Source organism: Galleria mellonella, unplaced genomic scaffold (genome assembly GCF_026898425.1).
Source record: "Galleria mellonella isolate WM207_F2 unplaced genomic scaffold, CSIRO_AGI_GalMel_v1 utg35, whole genome shotgun sequence".
NCBI lineage: Eukaryota > Metazoa > Arthropoda > Insecta > Lepidoptera > Pyralidae > Galleria > Galleria mellonella.
The window spans coordinates 1,612,454-1,634,212 of NW_026442082.1; the positions used below are offsets into that span (position 1 = coordinate 1,612,454).

Genomic DNA, 21,759 nt, shown 5'->3' on the forward strand with positions numbered 1-21,759 from the left:
TAACGTCCCACCTATGGAAAAGGTTCTCTGCCTACAAGAGATGTATGTATAGTCTATTATTATTATTTTGGCCTTATTTTGGTTAGAATAAGGTTTTATTTCAAATTTTTCGTCTGCACTAGTATATTGTTGTTACCTTAGTCCCTTCTTAGAACATTCTAGTATAAAAAAGTGATGTCACATTACATTTTAAATATTTAATTAATTTATTATTTCCACGCCTGAATAGACCTTCGACCTTTATTTATATCCGTATTAAAACCCTTAATCCACAGTTGTTAACAAATTTGTGAAACTCTCGACATCATTTGCAGTCTGCAAAGTTTTCCTACCATAGATAATAATATTATTCGCATTTCAATATCTACTAATTTTGATTGTTAATATTAATTAAAATACAGTTTTCATCCTCTGAATTGTTTATTTAATTGGCTGTATTATGGTAAAAAAGAATTGCTCTTATTTTACCATAATATAGCCAATTATTCTAGATTGCAGAATAATAATTGAATGAAATATGCTCACAACTACTCGTATAATCCTTCTCTAATTAAGTAGTTGGAAACATTTATCGAGTGTTGCCATTATGATAAAAGTAACACTTGACATAGCGACATTTCGCCGAGCATATTCCAACGTGATTTCGAATCTCCTAGCAAAGAAAATAAAAGTATTATTCAATTGTTTCGTTTGCAAATACGTGGGTCAAAGATATTTAAAACTGTTCCAAATTTTAAAAGAATTTACCAGAGGGAGACTTTGTACAAAAGTCGATTGCATGGGTACCTCTATCCCATTCGTGTTTCAACCGTGAAGCAGTTGTGTTTGCATGACTGTGTTTCGGTTTGAAGGGTGGGATATGGCGTGAATTTACTGGGTACAGAGGAATAACACCTGAGTCCTCAGGAATGGCAACGCAGGGGGTATCATGGGCGAAACAGTATACTCTGTTATGTTCATGGTACTGCTCATGTCTATAGGCGACGGTTACCACTTTCCATCAGGTAGGCCGTCAGCTTGTTTGCCATTCTAAGTTGTATAAAAAAAAAAAAAACAACAATAGCAATATCTAGTTGTTAAGCTTATTGTAAAGCTGTGATTTGGTACAAAACTAAAATATCGTAAATATATATTGAAAATAATATACGGAATTTTCACTAAAAGCAAGCAAACAATCATTAACAGACAGTTTAATTTGTACCAATAACTGAATATTATTTTTGTTTTTAAAAAATCTTAGTCTTTTTTCTTTTTTCCTATTTTGTTTTTCTTTCAAAACAAAGAGGTTCTCAATTTGTCTAAATATTTTTTGTAGCTATGTAACTCGTTTACATCACCAACCAATTCTAAACTGATATTTACAGTTCTTTTTGTAATCTGCAGGTAAACCCCTATGTTGGACCCACATTAAATATTATGACAATAATTGTCCTACCATTTTTCTGAATTAAACTAAAACGACTTGTTACCAAGCAGAATCTATAAATGTTGCATTATAGTACTTTATCTGAGCCCAAATTTATGCATTGATAATTTCCCATATTCTTAATTCATATATAATATTTTCAATGTCTACGAAAGATCAAAGTGTGAAAAATCTTGTCCTTCATCAGTGGTGTGCGTGTGCGTTTATGTGTATGCGTGTGCGCACGCGCCCGTGTTTGTGTGTGTGTGTGTCTGTGCTTTTGATTGAAGACGCTTTTTTTACAGAACGAAAAGTATTACGTTTCTCTTAACTAAAACTCAAATAAACAAAATTAATAATCATTTAGCTAGATTATGCCATTCACGATCTCGCTAGTCATTTACTTTTATTAGGCCTGATCAGGCGATTATTTTTTAATAGCTCAATGGTTGCGCTAACAAACTGTGTGAATAATTTCCAGCGACACCAAGTAATGTGGGGCGTGCCACTTTAACAAGTGACTTGCTATTTATTTGTTATTCACGTACTAAGTAAGCGTAGTCGATTTAACAGGGAACGTTCTGAAATTCTTTCTATTAATATAGATCTGAAAGTGAGTTTGTTTGCTACCTCTTGGTATATTAACTACTCAACCAATCGTCATGAAATTTAACGCACAGTTGTTTTAAAAATGGCATAAGCCACTTTTTAATCTCTATACTCACTCAATCAATATATCCCCATTAGAGTTACAGTGCCGCAAATAAAAACTACTAACTATAACAGGATAAAAATATAATATTTAGTACACAGCATTTTTTTTAATGGCTAATGTTTAATTCCGCTTCAACTATCACCAATTAAAATAATATTTTCTACTTGGATATTGTAAATGGAGTAAATTATAACATACACGAATATTAGTGGTCCGTTAATAACGTCACAGGTCAACTGCTTTTACCTAAATGACGAGTTATCAATACACAATTATTTATCGATTATGTGATATTAATAAATTTTTTTCCACTGCCTTTATTATAAAATGTTTTATTATTTATTCACGCTACCACCATAATCTAAAGTTTCCACATAAACAATTACGTATACAATTTTACTATCGTTTTTTTTTAATTGAACATTGTTTATTCTGTCCCATTCGTGTTTCTACCGTGAAGCAGTTGTGTTTGCATGGCTGTATTTCTGTTTGAAGGGTGAGATATGGCAGTGAGTTCACAGGGTACAGAGGAAAAACATCTGAGCCCTCAAGAATGGCAACGCATGGGAGGTATCATGGGCGAAACAGTAAACTCTGTTATGTCCTTGGTACTGCTCATGTCTATAGGCGACGGTTATTATTTTCCATCAGATGGGCCGTCAGCTTATTGCCATTTTAAGTTGAATAAAAAAAATTATACGTAATTATTATGAATTTTTTGTATTTTATTTTTATAAAAAAAAAAAAAAACTTTTACTATTTCATAGTTCCCGTTAGCAACTTAATTAAATAGCACTAACAATTCTCTCTTTATTATCGTTTGAAAGTTCTATTTTCTGAATCAACTATAAATAGAGTTTGCTATGAATTCATAAATCATTTGAAACTGATAAACTATAATAGTTTAATAGTTAAATATTGAAATTAGCGTTTGCGATTTAATACAGCTGGCAGTCCAATAATATCAAATAAGCAGTTGATGACCGTGTGGTCCCGATATAGAATAGGCCACCCCTTCCTTTCCCGTGGGTGTCGTAAGAGGCGACTAAAGGAGGGCGAGGGATAGGCAGCAACATCCCTCTTAAAACATCTCCAAAACCTAACTGCAGCTGCCAATTTGCCTGCCAAGCATGGCAACTACTGGTAAAACCCCCCAAGGGGAGGCTTATGTTCAGCAGTGGACAGTTAATGGCTAATATGATGAAGTAATTGATATTAAAATTAACTATTAATTTTATTAAGATTTCTCGTATATTATTTTTCCAAGGAAAGATGGTTTAAAATTAAACGTCGATTTTAAACCTCTCGTATTATAAACACAACATATCGAGATATTAAGTTAGTGGGACTTAAAAATTCTCTTTGTATTTCTACAGCATTCAGCAGCACACTTTCTTAGTAAAGTGATGTATAATGATTTCAATTCAACTACAATAAATATAGTTTTTCAGTGACTGTCCTATTGATAAATTGTGAGGTTCTTCAAAACGAGTACAAATACCAGAGGGAGACTTTATACAAAAGTCGTTTGCTTGGGTAGCTCTGTCCCATTCGTGTTTCTACCGTGAAGCGGTTGTATTTGCATGGCTGTGTTTCGGTTTGAAGGGTGGGATATGACGTGAATTTACAGGGTACAGAGGAATAACATCTGAGTCCTCAGGAATGGCAACGTATAGGGGGTATCATGAGCGAAACAGTATACTCTGTTATGTCCATGGTACTGCTCATGTCTATAGGCGACGATTACCACTTTCCATCAGGTGGGCCGTCAGCTTGTTTGACATTCTAAGTTGTATAAAAAAAAATAAGAGTATATTAAGATTTCTTCAGGGTCGGCAACGCGCACATGACGCCCCTAATGTTGCAAGCGTCCACAGGTTACAGTAACTGTTTACCATCAGACGGGCTGTATGCTTGTTTGCCACCTTCGTGGTATAAAAGAAATTTTTTTTATATTATTCACTAGCATATCCCTAGCTTAAATGCAAATAATTTTAAATTCTTATCATGTCATGAGCACCATAGACATCAAAGAACTTAATTTAACGGCCATGGTAATGTGATTTCGTTCATGAAAAATTACTTAGATGTTATGTAACCGTACTTTGCAATTTCACTGCCGTACTTCACCCTTCAAATCTAATAACAGCCATGCAAATATCCACTTTGCGGTAAAAACACAAATAGAATAGACTTTTTTGGGGGTAGATGTATGTATTACGATTTTTGTACAAAATCTCTATAATAAAATTAAATACTTTGTCTTTCATATTTATTATATAATTACCAACAAATCACTAAACATTTTAAGAAATGCTATTATAACTTTTAACAATTTCTCACCATTAAAGAGGGGCGAATAAAGAATAAATCATAAGAGTTGAAAGCGCTTCTTAATGGCAAGCGGGAACGTTATGGCCGATTCTCGGAAAAGTTTTAATACTGATTTTTTTTAATAGTTGGAAAATCTATCTCGAGATTTAAAACGATCATCCGTAAGAAAACCTTTTTAAAACAAAATGTTTGGAAAGTAATTAATTCAAAAAGCTTCCTCTTGATAAATTTAAAGTTAAATTTCGCTCAAGATGTCACTTAAAATTACCTGCTGCTCTATAACTATATATAAAGTCACACTCGTTTTCTCTTTGAGATTAGTTTCTGCAAATAATTCATTTGCGTAATTCGCCTAGAGTTAGATTCTCTCTTAATTACCACCTTCTCACTTCTAAGAACTTAAGTAGTCTAACATTTTGACACACTATCTTCCCTTTCTGTGTGTTGTATTCGTAATACTATCTATTTGTATTGATCTGATCGTTTTATATGTAGTATCATCATTAAATTAATTTTAAAAGAATACAGGAACCTATCGATTGTTTTTTTTTTTTAATTAATTAAGATATCAATCCTTTTTTCCTTTTACTCCTTATAATCATGTGTCACAAGTTACATGAAAATATTTTTTTTCCTACTTAATATGAACATTATGTAACCATATGCGAGTTGCATGCATAGAATAGAAATAGAATCAATATGATCTGCTTGCATCATTTTTCTAGAAACGAAACAGAATAATGACGATATTTCATTAAGTGCCAGCTCTCAAAATAAACAGCCTCGAGGCTGAACAAACACTTCATTTTAATATCAATTTAGAATGACAGACGCAACATTTGCATTCCGAAACCCTGATGCAAATTGCGTTCGAAGCCGCGCTCATCTTGGAGCAGATATTATTAAAATGATAAATTAAATAATAGACAATTGTAGCAACCATAGACCAGTGTCAATAGTAATTAACAAATTATTTTTTAAACATTTATCATATATCATCATTTTAGCCGTTAATTATTTATTGCTGAACATAGGCCTACTCTTTTTTTTTATACAACTTAGAATAGCAAACAAGCTGACGGCCCACCTGATGGAAAGTGGTAACCGTCACTTATAGACATGAGCAGTACCATGGACATAACAAAGTATACTGTTTCGCCCATGATACCCTCCATGCGTTGCCATTCCTAAGAACTCAGGTGTTATTCCTCTGTACCCAGCAAATTCACGCCATATCCCACCCTTCAAACCGAAACACAGCCATGCAAACACAACTGCTTCACGGTAGAAACACGAATGGGACAGATGTACCCAAGCAATCGACTTTTGTACAAAGTCTTCCTCTGATAAATACTCCATAGATTATCATTAAGATCGCCCCTGAACCTGCATCCACACCCAGAAATCGATTTGATATCGTCCCTTCATCGTTCTTCTGCGGATATCCTCATTTCAAATTCTACATATCACAGCGAAATTCGAGCACAGTCTATACTTAGCCCGCTAAGCAACTTAAAGCTTTTACCAACACGAAACAGAAAAAACTATACGGTCATAAATCTTGAACTAGACCTGTTTAACAACAAACAGGAGTGAAACGTTGATATCCCTCTATTCAACTATGCAGATAAGTTTTTATCAAGCAAAAATCAAAAAGACAGTCCTTTTTAGGTATACCATTGTGAACGCGCCTTATGTAGACAAAAATGGAGAGAAACGCAACTATGCACTTATATTTTATTATTTAAGCAAATATATAACAATATTAACATTTCAATATTATTTTAAAATTACAAATTGATAATGGATATTTGCGTATGATTTTTTGAAAAAGGAATATAAATGTACTATTCTTTTTTTTTCAATTTGGCAGAATTTCTTCACGTAATGAAGTGTCAAAAAATATTAATGAGAACATTTGTCTATCTGTAACTTTCGTTTTCACTATTATTTAAGCGACTTTCAAAAAAATAAAAAATACGGAAGTAAATCCAATGATTATTACAAAAAGAATTGTAAAAATCGGTTTAGAATTCGCAACACAATTGCCATTTGAAAACCTCCTTTTTTTTCTATAAGAATTCTGTTAAAAATATATCACTATCCTACCTGCATTGTCGAAATAATAAATCTTAAACGCAATATCTAATCACAGTTTATGCTTGACATTATTCACTATTATAAAAAAAAAAAGTTTCATATTTCGCCTAATATTTCTCAGCGTCCAGTTCGTTAACGAGTTTGACCAACCTGTTGTCATGTTTCATACATAATTATGTATTCATGATTTCAATGTTTCCTTCCCTTTGAACATTTTTCTTGGCATTTCTCTTACGGGTTTATTTCACCTTCCATTATCGTCGTCTCTCGTGTTGTATTAACAATGACATTCAATTAAATCTTCGTAGTGTAAATACAACGCTTATACTAAGAAATACGTAAATAAAGTATAAAAAAGTAAAGTTCAATACTCAAAAGCCTGCCTACATTGAGTTCTATAAATATACGGCCATCTTAATTTACAGGTCGATTAGCTATAAATCAGAAATAAGCAATCACTGTCTATTCTCGCGCACTCACTTTGCAGTAAAAAATAATAGTATTATGTAAATTAATGTTTCCTAACCTCGATCAAGCAGTAATAGCAATAGGTGCCTACCTACATAGTTGACATTTTGGTATCTAAATTGCTCTGCAATAGCAGTATCAACACTCCACTAATGATATAAAAATGGAACGGTAACTCCGCCTGCGCTATCAGTATACGCTAGCGGGACACGCAGAAAGAGCATGATAAAGGAAACGTATATTGCTAGCATAGCTAAGGCTTAATCTCCATATCTAAGGATCCTTCCCCAAGAGTGAGGAACACCCGGGCGCAAGATCTTCGGGGACGCAATTAACTTCAATGTACTCTTCTACCACCAAAAATACTTCTCAAATCTTTAACAAGGGAATGCACAGAGTTGATTTTTGCGCCTCAAGGAGAAATAATATGCTTACATCGACCCTGTTAATGCAAATTAAATTTTAGCTTAAAAGAGCATATAGATACGGTATCTATACAGTAGCATAAGCTGATTACACAAACACCGGAACGCAGCACTCTCATACGTGTGAATCTTGTCACATACACCGTAAATCATGTTTCAAGTAGGTAAGCTTCAGAAATGGAGAACCGTGTCTTAACGAGATTAGAGTAAGAGAGGTAGGGCATGCCGAAATATCTGACTCGATAATATAATGTTTTTACTAAAAGGAATTGCTAAACTAAGATTTTTTTTATACAACTTACAATGGCAAACAAGCGGACGGCCCTCCTGATGGAAAGTGATAACCGTCGCCTATAGACATGAACAGTACCATGAACTATATAAAATTATTTTTAAAAATTATACATAGAAACACATGCAATCGACTTTTGTACTGGGATGGGACCATTGTCTATATAAAATTATTTTTAAAAATTATACACACATGTCATTGCGAAACTTAGCTCGCTTCCTGAAATGGCATGGAATCTCCCCACCCTACCACCTTCTTCTTTAAATACGTCTATGGATGGGACTAGAAAGATGTAAACATTTTCGAATAAAAAATCGAATATCAAGAATAATGAACGCCACTTAAGATACAGTCGAAATGAATATTTTTAAAAATCGATAAGAACCAGGGCTAACAAAAGAACTGAATCTCCATGTCAAAGAAGCACATTTCTCGCCCTTATCAAATAACTAAAAAGTTTTAAGTAAAATAGTATGTTATCTAATAGCACCGTATAAAGAACTAAGAGTAGGTCTTGTTACCACAAGAAGTTACGAAATAATTTCTATATAATGTTTCGGATACATTTTATATATGGAATACATTTCACAGATTCACTACACTAGTGTTACCACTTAAACAAAACGAAAACATTTCAAGCAGGGTTTTCCATATATTTTTTTAGAATATAAGATACTGCTTCAATATTAATTAGCTTTCTAACACATTTTAATTGTAATTCGAAATATTCTACTAAAGTATTCAGTTGACTAACATAATATTCACAGCGGAACAGCTTAATTTGCGGTCTACAAAACTAACCATATTTGTCATAGTCTTAATGCAAATGTAACAAAGTTTCAAGTTATACCATAATCTCGCCAAATAACTGCAAACTATGAACAAACTTTCATGTAGGTAATAGAAGTTTGGCAAAGTTCAAGTGAGTTCCTTTTCTGTGTATTCTAAGTTATAATGCAAATATTGACCACAAAATATCTGCTTAACTTAACAAATATAAGCTACCTACGAGTATACGGTATAGCGGAATTCTTTACTTTAGCGACCTCCATAGTATAGAGGTAAATACGCTACTTATGGCTTAATATAAATAAGGTAGAATTTCGATTCTCGCGCCTAATTAAAAAGAAACTTCTCTTAATTGAGATGAGTCTTGGTATTCTGAATTCTGTCATAGAAGAAACAAAAAATACCTCCAGATATTCGTTTATCGTATAGATTCTCACAAAATTAGATATCTTGAGGACCAGAGAATTTTGTGCCACTTATATTATCTACTATGTTGAATAATTTTGACACAGTTAACTCTTTTGCAACTAATTTAAAGCCAAAAACTAACACGCAAAATACATGTAGTTGCAGCATGTATTCAAATTCTACTGACAACTAACGTTTGTATGAAATTACTGCTCAAGCTCTTCTTGTCGTAGAAGTCGGCAACGAATGAATAATACCTCTGTTGTAGCAAGCGTTCATAGACTACGGTAATCATTTACCATGAAACGGATCGTATTCATAGTACCTACCCGTAAAAAAGAATGCTTTTTCTAAGAAATGAAAACGAAATAGTAACCCAGCCCTCGCTGTCAGTATACATTGGAAGGGTACCAGTAAATAACGATAAGTGTGGATAAAGTCAAATTAGTTGGCCCACTGTGACTAATTGTTTGTATCTATAATAAGTTTACTATTGTAGTCATTTGGAAGAAACAATAAAGAGTATCTATTTATCTATCTATCTAAAATGTCAGGAATTAACTACAATGGTTTCCAAGGAGGTCCACATGGATTAATATAAATAAAGTAGATATATTATTAGTCCCGTGTGGTCCCAGCATAGAATAGGCCACCCCTTCCTTTCTCGTGGGTATCGTAAAAGGCAACTAAGAGGGCGAGAAATGGGCAGCAGCGTCCCTCTTGAAACATCTCCAGAGCCTAACTGCGGTTGCCAATCCGCCTGCCAAGCATAACAATGACTGGCAAAACCCCCCTAGGGGGGAGGTTTATGTTCAGCATTGGATAGTTAAAAGCTGATTTGACGATGATGATTACTAGCAATGGAAAATCACACTTCGTTACTACTTTTCCACCAATTAAATCCGTTGTAATGAAAACATGATAATATGCACAGCAAAGCTTATGAACGGGCCTAATCAAAAAGTTTAATGAAATAACCATCAAAGTTGCTTCTTGATGCTTAACTAACCACATTGAATTGCTTCAAAGACGTTGACTTTGATATGACCTACAAAAACATGTCTAACTTCTGAATCGCGTTTTGTAATAGATTTTCCTTTGTACTAATAAAACAAAATCTATTTAGGTCTCTAACTACACGACATTGTAAAGCCCTAATGAGTTTTGTCCTGTCTAATTTCATGACATTATAAAGCTCTATCTAATGTATTTCGTTTGTTTATTTGTATAAGCTTTATTATACAGTTTCGTTTAATATAAATGTTAGATTATAAAGAAAATGACAAGTTACTCAAGCAAACTTATCAGTTAAAGGGATTTCTTTTAGTCAACTTTGAGAACCCCAAAGGAGAAAATATCTATAGGGTTTGTATGTAAAACGTAACGTAGCATAACATATTATGTCTAATTTTAGCTGAAATATTTCTTTTATCATAATTATCCATTAGGATGTTAATATTATGTACTAAATCACTACATAGTATAAAACAAAGTCGCTTCCCGTCTGTCTGTCCCTAAGTATGCTTAGATCTTTAAAACTATACAAGGTTTTGTTGCGGTTTTCTTAATAGATAGAGTTATTCAAGAGGAAGGTTTATATGTACAATACATGCATAATATAGTAGAAAAACACTGATAATTTTAGAGGTTTCCAATGTGACGTGATGTAATGTGCACCCGTGCGAAGGCAGGGCGCGTCGCTAGTTTGTGATAAAATTAGAATTTGGACAAAAATTATACTAGGTGACTGACTACATTGTTTATAATCTACTCATAAAAAAACGAATGATGTGAGGCAATAAAAACAAAAGCTTGTCCTATCTTTTTTACATATTTGTTATCATAAATATATAATGTAATATTATTAGCACGGGAAAGAGATTATTAACAATGGCGACTAGAGCCCCCACTGCGGGAAAGGGATTGTTAGTAATGGAGACTAAGAATTTCGTTGCAAGCAATATATCCAACCAGGTCGACCTCCTCACAGTTCTTCCTGGAAACTATCATCGTTAATTCCTGATGAATTCATCATGATGTACATTCTCGTCTATCGCCCTTCACTGGTGCTCCGCCAGCGTATCCCGTTAGTGCAGGCGGGGTTACTATTCCATTTTCATTCATCAAAAAAAAAGAGCCCCCACTGCTAGCAATATATCCTGTCAAGTGGACTTCTACGCGATTTCCCCTGAAAACCATCGTGGTTAATTCTTGACAAGTTCATCACGGTGAGCTTACAGACCTGCTTTCATTCACCTAATTATCTTTTACTAATGTCCTGCCAGCATATAGCGATAACATAGACGGAGTCACCATTCTGCTATCATCCATTTAAAAAAATAAACCTACATATTATACCTACAAATAAATTCACTCAAATATTCGCCAAAAATGAAATGGTATTAATTCATTAATGAAATAAAAAATTAATGTATTTATGCCAATAACAACTTTGCTATATTTTCATTAAACTGTAAAGCGATACAGAGAAATTCATAATAATGAGAATAGTAAAAGCACATTAACCAGTAATCTTTTGAATAGGCACTTATCCCCAAAAATCCGAAGGTCCAATCTGGGTCATTCAATTAGGTAATCTTATTGGCGTACCTAGTAAGCCGTGTCTACTCGCCGCTACCTTTTAAAGGATAGGATCGTAGCCAATTCATGGCTTTTTGTCTAATGTATCTTGCTATTCATTAAGAATATACGTAGGAATCTTCATTTATTTCCAAAAAAAGAACAGGGCAGTTAATAATTTTAATACCTGATGTAAATACAAACTTTTGTTCTAAAGTATCGTTTGTAAAAAGTTAATAGGTTCTTTATGAAAATGAGCTTTAAATGTTAAAGTAACAAAGAGTAAACAAGATATGTATTTTGTTTTATTAAAAAATACTTGTTAAATAAAGCCTATTTACGAGTTAACGGTTACTTTGAAGACAAACGTGCTTAATGTTAGTCGATCGTGGACGGACTTTTTAACATTTAACGGCCATGTTGTTTTACACATAAGTACCAAATTACGTTTAAATGAATACACATAATAATAACAGGTATTTGAAAAGATAATTAACTGTTAAATTCCTTGTCTCCATAGTTAACTTTTCGACACTACAGTAGAATTACAAAGAAATAACGACTTAAAAGGATTTTCGTATAAGATTACATTCACAGATTAAATAATTGACATCCAGCAACCATTCAAGTCGATCACAGTAAGATACCTTATCTTAGATACCAATCATTTTCTAATAGCTGTCAGTCAACGGATCCAAACGACTCCTCGCGTAGGAAATTAAAGAGAACGGTGCTCGATTAATTGCTTTCCAATATTGCATTGCAGCGTACAAGTGAGACAAATTACCTACCTACCTTCAAAGTACATTAGGATAATTATACTTTCAACCTATTTCAAATATGAAAAAGTTTCTCAATTCGGTTTTACATTTTTTATGCTTGTTACCCTATAACAGATTTATATTATTTTTTTTTATAAATTCATATTCTCTCCTATGAAGATCATAAATGTATTTCAAAGGAAGGGGGAGGGCCCTCGCTGGAATTATCTGGTGCCTACCTCAGAATATGAATAAAACTTTAAAAAGACATGTCTAAAGTACATGCGCGTTATTTTAAGAAGCTAAACCCACTTAAAATTTATTTTAAATATGCTTATGACGAAGAACAGGATAAAAGTGTTATAGGTAATACGTAGACAAAAATTAATCATCATGGTTTCCAGCATATAATATTCATACTTCATTTCATGATTGAAGGAAAAACAAATATGTAATAAAAATAAATATCTGTGTAAGAGAGAGACGGTTGTTCTGTCCTCCTTGATTTATTACTTAACTCTAATTAGATATTTAGGTAAGTTTACGCCTACGGAACTAGAATTAAAAAAAGCACGAAATTACAGGGATAGATTACAGAGTCAATCTAACAACGAGGAGTTACTGTCAATCGCTAAAAGAGAAGTACAGTTGCATCAAAAAGAACTGACGTTTAGGCTGTCAGTCTATGTACAGTTAATCAGTCCTTTTTTTATTTCTTACCTATTTATATATTATACTATAGTCATTCGCAATAATTTAAGAAATTGCAAATATTTATCTTGTTAAATTTAATTCTTTCTAATTAAGTAATAAAATAAGAAATGTCTTTCTTAATGAAACAATTAGTTCGCAAAGTGAGTGCTAAACTACATTATTAAATATTGCAATATCTGTAATATTCTACCTCTAAAATTTGTAATCGTAATAATTTTCGTTATTTGTGACCTCAGGTACTGTCGCCGGCCCTTTCGACAGCCACGAAGACAAATTTTTCAACAAGTAAATGTTTTATTATTTCTCTATTGCTCACTCTATAATAAATGACTTTTTATTACATAACCTCTTGAATGTTCGGCTTTTTTAAATTACGCTATAAAATAAATTAATAGCGGATTAACATTTGACTTATGCACTAGATTTGTGTGATTTGCCAGTCTTGCCTATTCCTAACAGGAAACTGTATGTTATGTTTCGGTTTGAGAGGTTCAGTTTGCATTCTTTGAGTACTGATAAGACCTTACACATCCATGTCCATCTGTTTGTTACCTATATAATTAATTCTTCTTATTAAATAAGCAATATAAACCAAAACATCCATCATTGTTTTCATCGATTTGATTACAAATAGATTATACCCATAATTGCGAACAGGACTTAAAAAAACACATATACCCACATACCCAATGTGGGTATCTGTGTTTTTTTATGCAAATTAGAATTTTAAGAAAAAAGATTATTTTTAAAAAAAATATTTTCTGCTTCACAATAGAAACACGAATGGGACAGAGATACCCAAACAAATGACTTTTGTACAAAGTCTCCCTTTAAACTGTGTATATTTAAATATGTATAATTTAAATATTTAATTGCTCAGTATCACAAATATGCAGTGGCACATAATAATGCAGGTTTATGCTGATTCTATCTTGTTTTTTTTTTTCAAAAGTTATCAAATTGTTCATTCTATATGAAGTATTCACAATGTGGCATTAAGATTAGATAAGGTAACAAATAATTTTGCCAATAAGTATTCAAGATTTAATTTAATTTAAATATTTTGTTGGCTACAGATCAATAAATAATGACAACTTTTAAACCATATCTATCCCTCAACCTTTGATATGCCAGGTGAATTCCTTGAATCCTGGAATCAAAACATAACACTTATGTATATTGGAATTAAAAGCAATTAAATATTCATATTTTAAAACATTTTATATTTATTTGTGGAATGTGAACAAAACACCAATCTTATAGTGAATTTTGCATAATACAATTCTAAATCTATTAAAGTTTCCTTAATATGAGACTGATATAGTTATCCAGATAAACTACAGTCTCAACAAACAAACACACAAATGAAATTGAAAAAGAATATTTTTTCTTGATATTATATACTTTAGAAATAATTTGCTTAAAATTATAAACTATTATTTTTTTAAATTAAATCATTAATTTCATAAAATTTTTAATTCCAGCTAGCGCCGCCTTTGTGCCCAGAGTCCAAAGACCTGCTCCTGACTTCGCTGCAACTGCTGTAGTTAATGGAGAATTTAATCAACTGAAGTTGTCAGACTTTTCTGGAAAATATGTTGTGTTATTCTTTTATCCATTAGATTTGTAAGTAAAAACTCTTTCTCAAAATAAATTAAATTTTTTAGCAAACACATCATACACATTCATATCCAATAAAACTTGCCAAAAACTTGACACCAGACAGAGGCACTATCACTCGAGACACAATTAGTATTGACTAACATATTAATTTGCACTGAATACATTTAAATGCCTTTTAGTTCTGGCATAGAATAAGCCTCCCCTTTCTTTCCCATGGATATCAGAAAATCCAACTAAGGGAGGGCGAAAGACAGGCAGCAGTATCCCTCCTAAACATCTCTAAAGCCTGACTGCCAATCACCCTGGTGGCATCTACTGATAAAACCCCCCTAGAGGGAGGCTTATGTTCAGCAGTGGACAGTGAAAGGCTGATATGATCATGATATTTAAATGGAACTATGCTATTGTCTTCTCTAATTACTTGAAAATTCAGTGGCAATTTATAAAGCTTCATAATTTCTTTATATGTAGTTATTGTTACTACCACTGCTCTTTTTATAGTAATAATTTAATAGTTACATATATTTTAATCAATTGACCAGAAATAAATACATTATAATTTTTATTAACTCTTGCATTAATTACCAACTTATTCTCATTTCAGCACATTTGTTTGCCCAACAGAGCTGGTAGCTTTCAGTGAAAGGGCCAAAGACTTTGCCAGCATTGATTGTCAGATTATTGGTGTTTCTACAGACTCTGAGTTCAGTCATTTAGCCTGGATTAATACACCGCGAAAAGTAAGCATGAGTTATATTCATTTATGATTAATGATTTTGAAAAAGTTTTACCTATAACAGTATGTGTCTATAGAGGGGAAGGGGATTGTTAGTAATGGGACCTAACAACCTCATTGCTAGCAATATACCTTATCAAGTCAACCTCTACATGGTTCCCCCTGGAAACCATCATGGTAAATTCTAGTAGAATTTTCATGATGGGCTATAACCTGCCTTCATCCTCGCCTATTATTTCCCACTGGTGTCCCGCTAACATATTCCAATAGTACAGGCGGAGTTACCATTCCATTTTCACCTATTAAAAAAGCTATCTATAAAAAAACAGCACTTTTGCAATATTGCAGAATAAGTCATTTAATAATTTTTGACATTCTATGAATGAAAATGTCTATGGTTAGATGTATCTATACATAATAAATACATACATTTAACCATAGATAATTTAATTTATTTACAGGATGGTGGTCTAGGAAAAATAGACTTTCCATTATTAGCTGATTATAAAAAGACAATATCACAAGATTATGATGTTCTACTTGAAGGTGGATTTGCTCTCCGTGGTAAGTTGAAGTAAGACATTATAATTTATAAAGAAAATAAAAACAAAATTTTAATGATGTAAGAAAACCAACAAACCCTCCTAAATAAGTCGCAAACTAACCTACCAACAGATATTTTTTTTGTTGTTATTAATAGAACAAGACAGAAATGTTCAGTTTTGTTTTTTCCATGTTTGGGGTAACAGAAACATAATAAAATTATGTTCCTCTTGCCTACATTGGTTTGTTAAATTATTAAGCTGTTTATGTAAAGAAATTAATAACTGACAACCAAATGGAAAATAGTAAATGTTTACCTATAAACAAACAACATCATTTATGTACACAGTAAACATGTGCACTTGATTCTCCTCATTACTTTCTGGGGATAGGGAGTGGGAACACATTGTTCTTACTTGTCCGAACTAGCCATGCAAAATTTCCATCTATATTTGGCATTACTATTTATTATTTTACAGGTCTATTCATCATAGACAGAAATGGTATACTGAGACACATGTCAATTAATGACTTACCAGTCGGCAGATCGGTTGACGAAACTCTCAGACTGGTGAAGGCCTTCCAATTTGCTGATAAACATGGTGAAGGTAGGTCGCATATTTTTTTATGGCTTTGAAAGAGATACAAGATGATAACCTACTTAATATGACAAAGTAGTAACTGTCACCTATATATATACCTACACATAAACATGTGATTATAGTTTTATATCTCAACTACATAACTGATACTATATCTAGATGCTACTAGATGATAAACTGCGTTGCAAACTATGAAGAGGATTATGCTTGGAGTTTCTTTAGTAAAGACCTTAAATGCATTGAAGAAAGAAGTGGATGCAGGTGACTCAGGGCCATTCCTTATGACAGTCTGAAAAAGTGGACTATGTTCATCAGTGGACATTTTATGTCCACTGCTGAACATATGATGATGACTGGCTTATATAATGATGAATAATATTCCAAATTTATTTGAAATTAATAAATATCTTTGACAGTGCCAAAACCAATTAGGGCATTTATCACTGTAAATGCTACAGAGTACTAGAAAATGGATGATCCATTTTCTAGTATTTATATTTCGCTATGTTTTTTATGTTATTTAATTTAATATTTTATTTTAATATTTAATAATTTTGTATTATATTTACCTTGTTTTAGAATGTCATAAAAATCATAATTTTGTTCTCTTTTCTAGTTTGTCCTGCCAACTGGAATCCAGAGACAAATGCTGACACCATCAAACCAAATCCGAAAGAGAGCAAAGAATATTTCCAAAAAGCAAACTGAATTCCAAAGTAATCTTTCTAGCCAAACTACTTTCCCAGATTTTTATTTCATTTTATTAAAAAAAACAATCTACAATAGTTTTTTAATAAAATAATAATACATACCATTTTTCAATCTGTTAAAATGATTTGGTCAAAGTAGAAGCTAGCCCCGCGCGCTCTTATGTAAAAATAATTTATAATGTTAATTTAAAATGATGTAGAAACAGTTTTTAATATTAATTCTAAGCTTAACTCATAGATACAATAAGTACTAAAATTAGGTGCCTACTACAATAACATATTTGTTCATTCACATAGATTATAGTAAATTTTATTATATAAATATTTTTTTTGTAAATCTGCACTGAGAAGCATTTATGTAAGAGGTAAGAGTAAATAAATAGTTAATATTGTATCTACTTGATTATTGTGATTGTCGTCTTTATTTCTGTTAATTAATAAAAATGTTACATATATTAATATGCTCATTTGATTTTACAACTAATAACAAAGATTACTTGAAATTGAATTTACAAAATACCTGTATCTGTGGATTTTTTCCGCAAAGGGACTCAGTATTTTTATCTATAACACCACTTTTAAATGTAGATATATACTTTTAATTGCTTAAAAAGCTCTTTTAATAGATTACATTTAAAAATAATACTCTCAAATTATATTTTGGATTATAAATATGTATCTCCTTTATTATTAATGTTTTGGTTACAATTAGTATGAATACATTATTTTCTGTTGTACACATATTTAATAATAACGTTATAATAAAAGTTTTAGCATATATAAGGATTTATTACATACTTACAACTGTGTTTTATATCTATATAAACATATAAAAAGTTTGTTAAACTAAGTACAAAAGTATTCAGATATACCTAATTGTAAGAAATAAATTCATACTATACATTTATAAAATGCAACTTCTAATCATTTACTTATTACAATTATATTTGTTCCCATCTTTGTGTCTGCATGTATTTTAAGATTTCTTCATAACGCAACATTCTAGCCCTGTCTTCCAACTATGTATAAATATCCAAATCCTGATTGTAATTCACTATAAAATGTTGGTAAAATAATGTTTGTTCTTCAAACCATCTAATAATCTAATATTTTGTTCAACAAAAAAAAATAAAAGCGCCAACTTCATTGATGGCAACACTTATTATTTTAAAGCTAAACTTGATCAAATTTCTGTAGGACTAATCTGAAAGAATCCTTTCTGATTCATCCATCCATTTCTGAAAAAGAATTTTCTAAGCTGATTTATAAATAACAAAGTTATACAGCAACAAATGTAAAACAAAATACAACTGAATTAAGAACCACCAACTATTTTGAAGTTGGCTGCAAATGATTTTTAATAACTACATATCTTGATCTATGATAGATGTATTTAAATGCCAAGCCCATATTAACTAGAAAACACAGTGGCATCACAATGTTACATTTTCATTATGTTTTTATCACTAATTATTTGCTAGTGACTATAACTAATCACTTCATTTTACCTTTTTATAGATTAATTCTTAAAAAGTATCATATACCTCAGGATTTAAGATTCTATTATGAGCCATCACATATAGCCTGTAAATGTAATATAACTCAGAATACAATTGATATCTATTAGAGCTTTTCTAAATACGTAAATAATTACAAGCCTTTACTTGAACACTATAAATGAAACTGTTATAATGGATCATCATCAGAATCCAGCTCATCAGAAGACTCGTCCGATGAGTCAGTAGAACCGCTACTAGAATCGGTAGTATCACTACTAGAATCAAATGTTCCACTACTAGAATCCGAATCACATTCACTTTTTACAATATATTTGTTTCTTTTTGGTAATAAAGACATTGATTCTAACTTCAGTGCCATCTCATTCTCCATTATTTCATTTTCCTCCTGTTGAACCATTTTACCTGCAGATTCTAATTCATCCAATTCTAAATTTAAATCATTTTTTGTAATTTCTATATTGGCTATGTTATTAGATAATTCATCAATTTCCTCATTGTGACATTTTTGAAGGAATATTAAATAGTCTTTTATGTACAATTGATTTAATACATATCGAGCATCATTGCTCGTGTTAAACATTTGGTAAATATCAATAATGCATTTAATTACAAATTTCTTTCCTTTCCTAAGTAATGTTACTAAATCATGTTTGACTTTATCACATAATTCAAAGTTACGAAATATGGGATAAATTAATGCCCTTCTGTAACAGGTTACTAGGGTCTCCTTTATATTATTGAATGCACAAAACCAACTCAATGTTGATGACAATTTATTTATGGTCCAACTGGATTCTACAGTGCTTTCATTTAGTGTTGTTCTCTTATCATAACAATATCCATACAGTATATCTACAAGACCATACAGCACTTGCTTATATTCATTTTGACTTAACAAATAATTTTTATTTGGCAATTCTTTCAATACACCAACTTCCTCATCAGTAAAGTCTAAAGAATTAAAGTCTGGAGAGTCCCAAAAAGTAGTTGAAGATAAATAAGGTGCCAGGAGCTCATCATCAAAATAATCCGCTAAATAATGATCTGATGAGAACTTACTGTCTTCATGTTCTATTCTTAAGGTATGGCGTTCATCAACCGCAACTCTCTCAGGAATATGCAACTCAAATATCTGAGGAAATTCTGACCCTATATCAAGAAAGTCTTTAGTTACTTTATTAGCAAAACCATAGCTGAATTTATCGCCAATATCCTTGTTATCATTGTCATCAAATGTTATTCCATCTTCTTCAAGCATTTCTACCAAACTAGGGTTTACATCTGGTATGTCACGAGGGGCTAAAAGACTTGTTATCATGTCCAAGTTTTCAAAATATTCTCCAGGAATCTCTTTATCGAAGGTTAAGTTGAAATCACCGGAATCGCAAATGTAAGAACCTTTGGAGCGATCATTGTCTATAATCCTACCTGGAAGCCGGAGCCGTAAGAAGTAAGGACTTGAGACAAACAGGAAATTATGGCCATCAACATCGATTTCGGTATCTCCAATATTAGTATACGGCGCATGAACGCAAATGTAAATGTGATTGTCGTCTTGAGTTAATTTAAAACGTGGAGTTAGCATTTTGATTAGAAACCTGTTGTATCAGATAACCTCTGTAGCAGAATTACAAACAAATTACCATCACGGCTTTCAATTAATTCACTGAGAACAAATGCCACATACTCAAAAATTCAATATATACGTTAGAGCATTATAATTTCAAACTGCATTAGAAAAATAAACTTACACCTAATATATAAAATGTGAATTTGTTAAGTAAAAAATATAAGAAACAGAATAATACAATAGCAGGTAAAGTATTCTATGTTTCACTATTAGGAGTCAACACTATTTTTCTGTGAACGAAACTAGGTTAGTTATGCAACCATCTCAAAACATGAACACAATAAAGTAAGTACATAATTATAGTATTAATCAAGCCTCTATTTATTGATATGGAGTATCAAAATATCTATATTGATAGATAATACAAAAATTTTAGCTATTTTAAAGCGTAAAATTGTCAAATTCAATATACAGGTTGCATAGTATTTTACAAGGCTTTTTTTTTATCAAAGTGTTGCGGATTTATACTAAAACCTGAGTACAGTTCACAGAGTACATTATATATAATTGTATCTATAATTTTGTTAAATCCTGTAAAATTTGCAAAATCCATTTAAAAAATACTATGGTAGGTTATAAATTTTATTTAGTATAATAATAACCACAGAGTAATAATCACGTTATAATAATAACAGTAAAGGCAATGCATATAATATATGTATTTTATTTATCACTAACGATGAAAAGAGGATATTGTTTTCGCAAGAATTTTACATTCTGCCATAAGTATTTACTTTACAACTGAAAAAGAAATAGTTCTTAATTTAAATATAGTTCTTCTATTGTTTTGCAGTTGTCTAAAATTGGTATCGAATATACGTTGATACGGAAATAATTCTTTATTGTATTATTTCGTAAAATCACAGGTTATGGGCTAGTTTTTGCGTTTCTGCGCGTAAAATAAATAAAATATAGTAAGAAATAAAAAAATATATTAAAAGTAAAAAGTAAAAGTAAAAAGAAAAATTTCAATCTGAAAATGGCCGTCGCAACAGCAGAAGAAATTCACCGAGTCACTATTTTAGATGATGTAACATCATTTCAGTTATGGAAATTCGAATTAAGGATTCTGCTGGAAGCGAAAGGATTGATACAATATATAGACAGCGTAAATATAAAACTAGAAAGCGAACAATCGAATAAAGATGCTTTGACTAAGCACATCATCCTTCAAACAGTATCGAAAAAATATAAAACACAACTATTTGACTGTACGACTGCTTATGAAATGTATAAAGTACTAAGCGATTTATTCGAAGGATCGGAAGAACGAAAAAAGATGAGTTTGTTACAAGATTTCTACAATTATAAATTTGAAAATGATATGACAATGGATGAAAATTTCTCAAGGCTTGAAAATTTGGTACATAGATTAAAACAACTAAAAATGCCCTTTGATGACGC

The 21,759-nt window shown here is 31.6% G+C and overlaps 2 protein-coding genes across 2 annotated transcripts; one reads left to right on the forward strand and one right to left on the reverse strand.

Moving 5' to 3' along the window:
* The first annotated feature begins 12,966 nt into the window (after positions 1 to 12,966).
* On the forward strand, positions 12,967 to 18,429 carry LOC113514569 (peroxiredoxin-2-like). The gene is made up of 7 exons (XM_026898673.3): positions 12,967 to 13,131; positions 13,228 to 13,276; positions 14,476 to 14,617; positions 15,219 to 15,354; positions 15,812 to 15,914; positions 16,373 to 16,501; positions 17,112 to 18,429. The coding sequence occupies exons 1-7, from the start codon at positions 13,099 to 13,101 to the stop codon at positions 17,201 to 17,203; spliced, it is 684 nt and encodes a 227-aa protein (XP_026754474.2). The 5' UTR covers positions 12,967 to 13,098; the 3' UTR covers positions 17,204 to 18,429.
* A 152-nt stretch (positions 18,430 to 18,581) lies between these two features.
* Positions 18,582 to 20,569, reverse strand: LOC113514262 (protein SHQ1 homolog). The gene has a single exon (XM_031908199.2). It carries the CDS (start codon positions 20,308 to 20,310, stop codon positions 18,892 to 18,894), a length of 1,419 nt encoding a protein of 472 aa, XP_031764059.2. The 5' UTR covers positions 20,311 to 20,569; the 3' UTR covers positions 18,582 to 18,891.
* Positions 20,570 to 21,759: the final 1,190 nt, after the last annotated feature.

Coding starts and splice junctions, on each gene's coding strand:
- LOC113514569 (XM_026898673.3), top strand. CDS start 13,099: ATGTCTTTCTTAATGAAACAATTAGTTCGCAAA. Junction 13,132..13,227: donor TGAAACAATTAGTTCGCAAA/GTGAGTGCTAAA, acceptor TTGTGACCTCAG/GTACTGTCGCCGGCCCTTTC. Junction 15,355..15,811: donor GGATTAATACACCGCGAAAA/GTAAGCATGAGT, acceptor ATTTATTTACAG/GATGGTGGTCTAGGAAAAAT.
- LOC113514262 (XM_031908199.2), bottom strand. CDS start 20,310: ATGCTAACTCCACGTTTTAAATTAACTCAAGACGACAATCACATTTAC.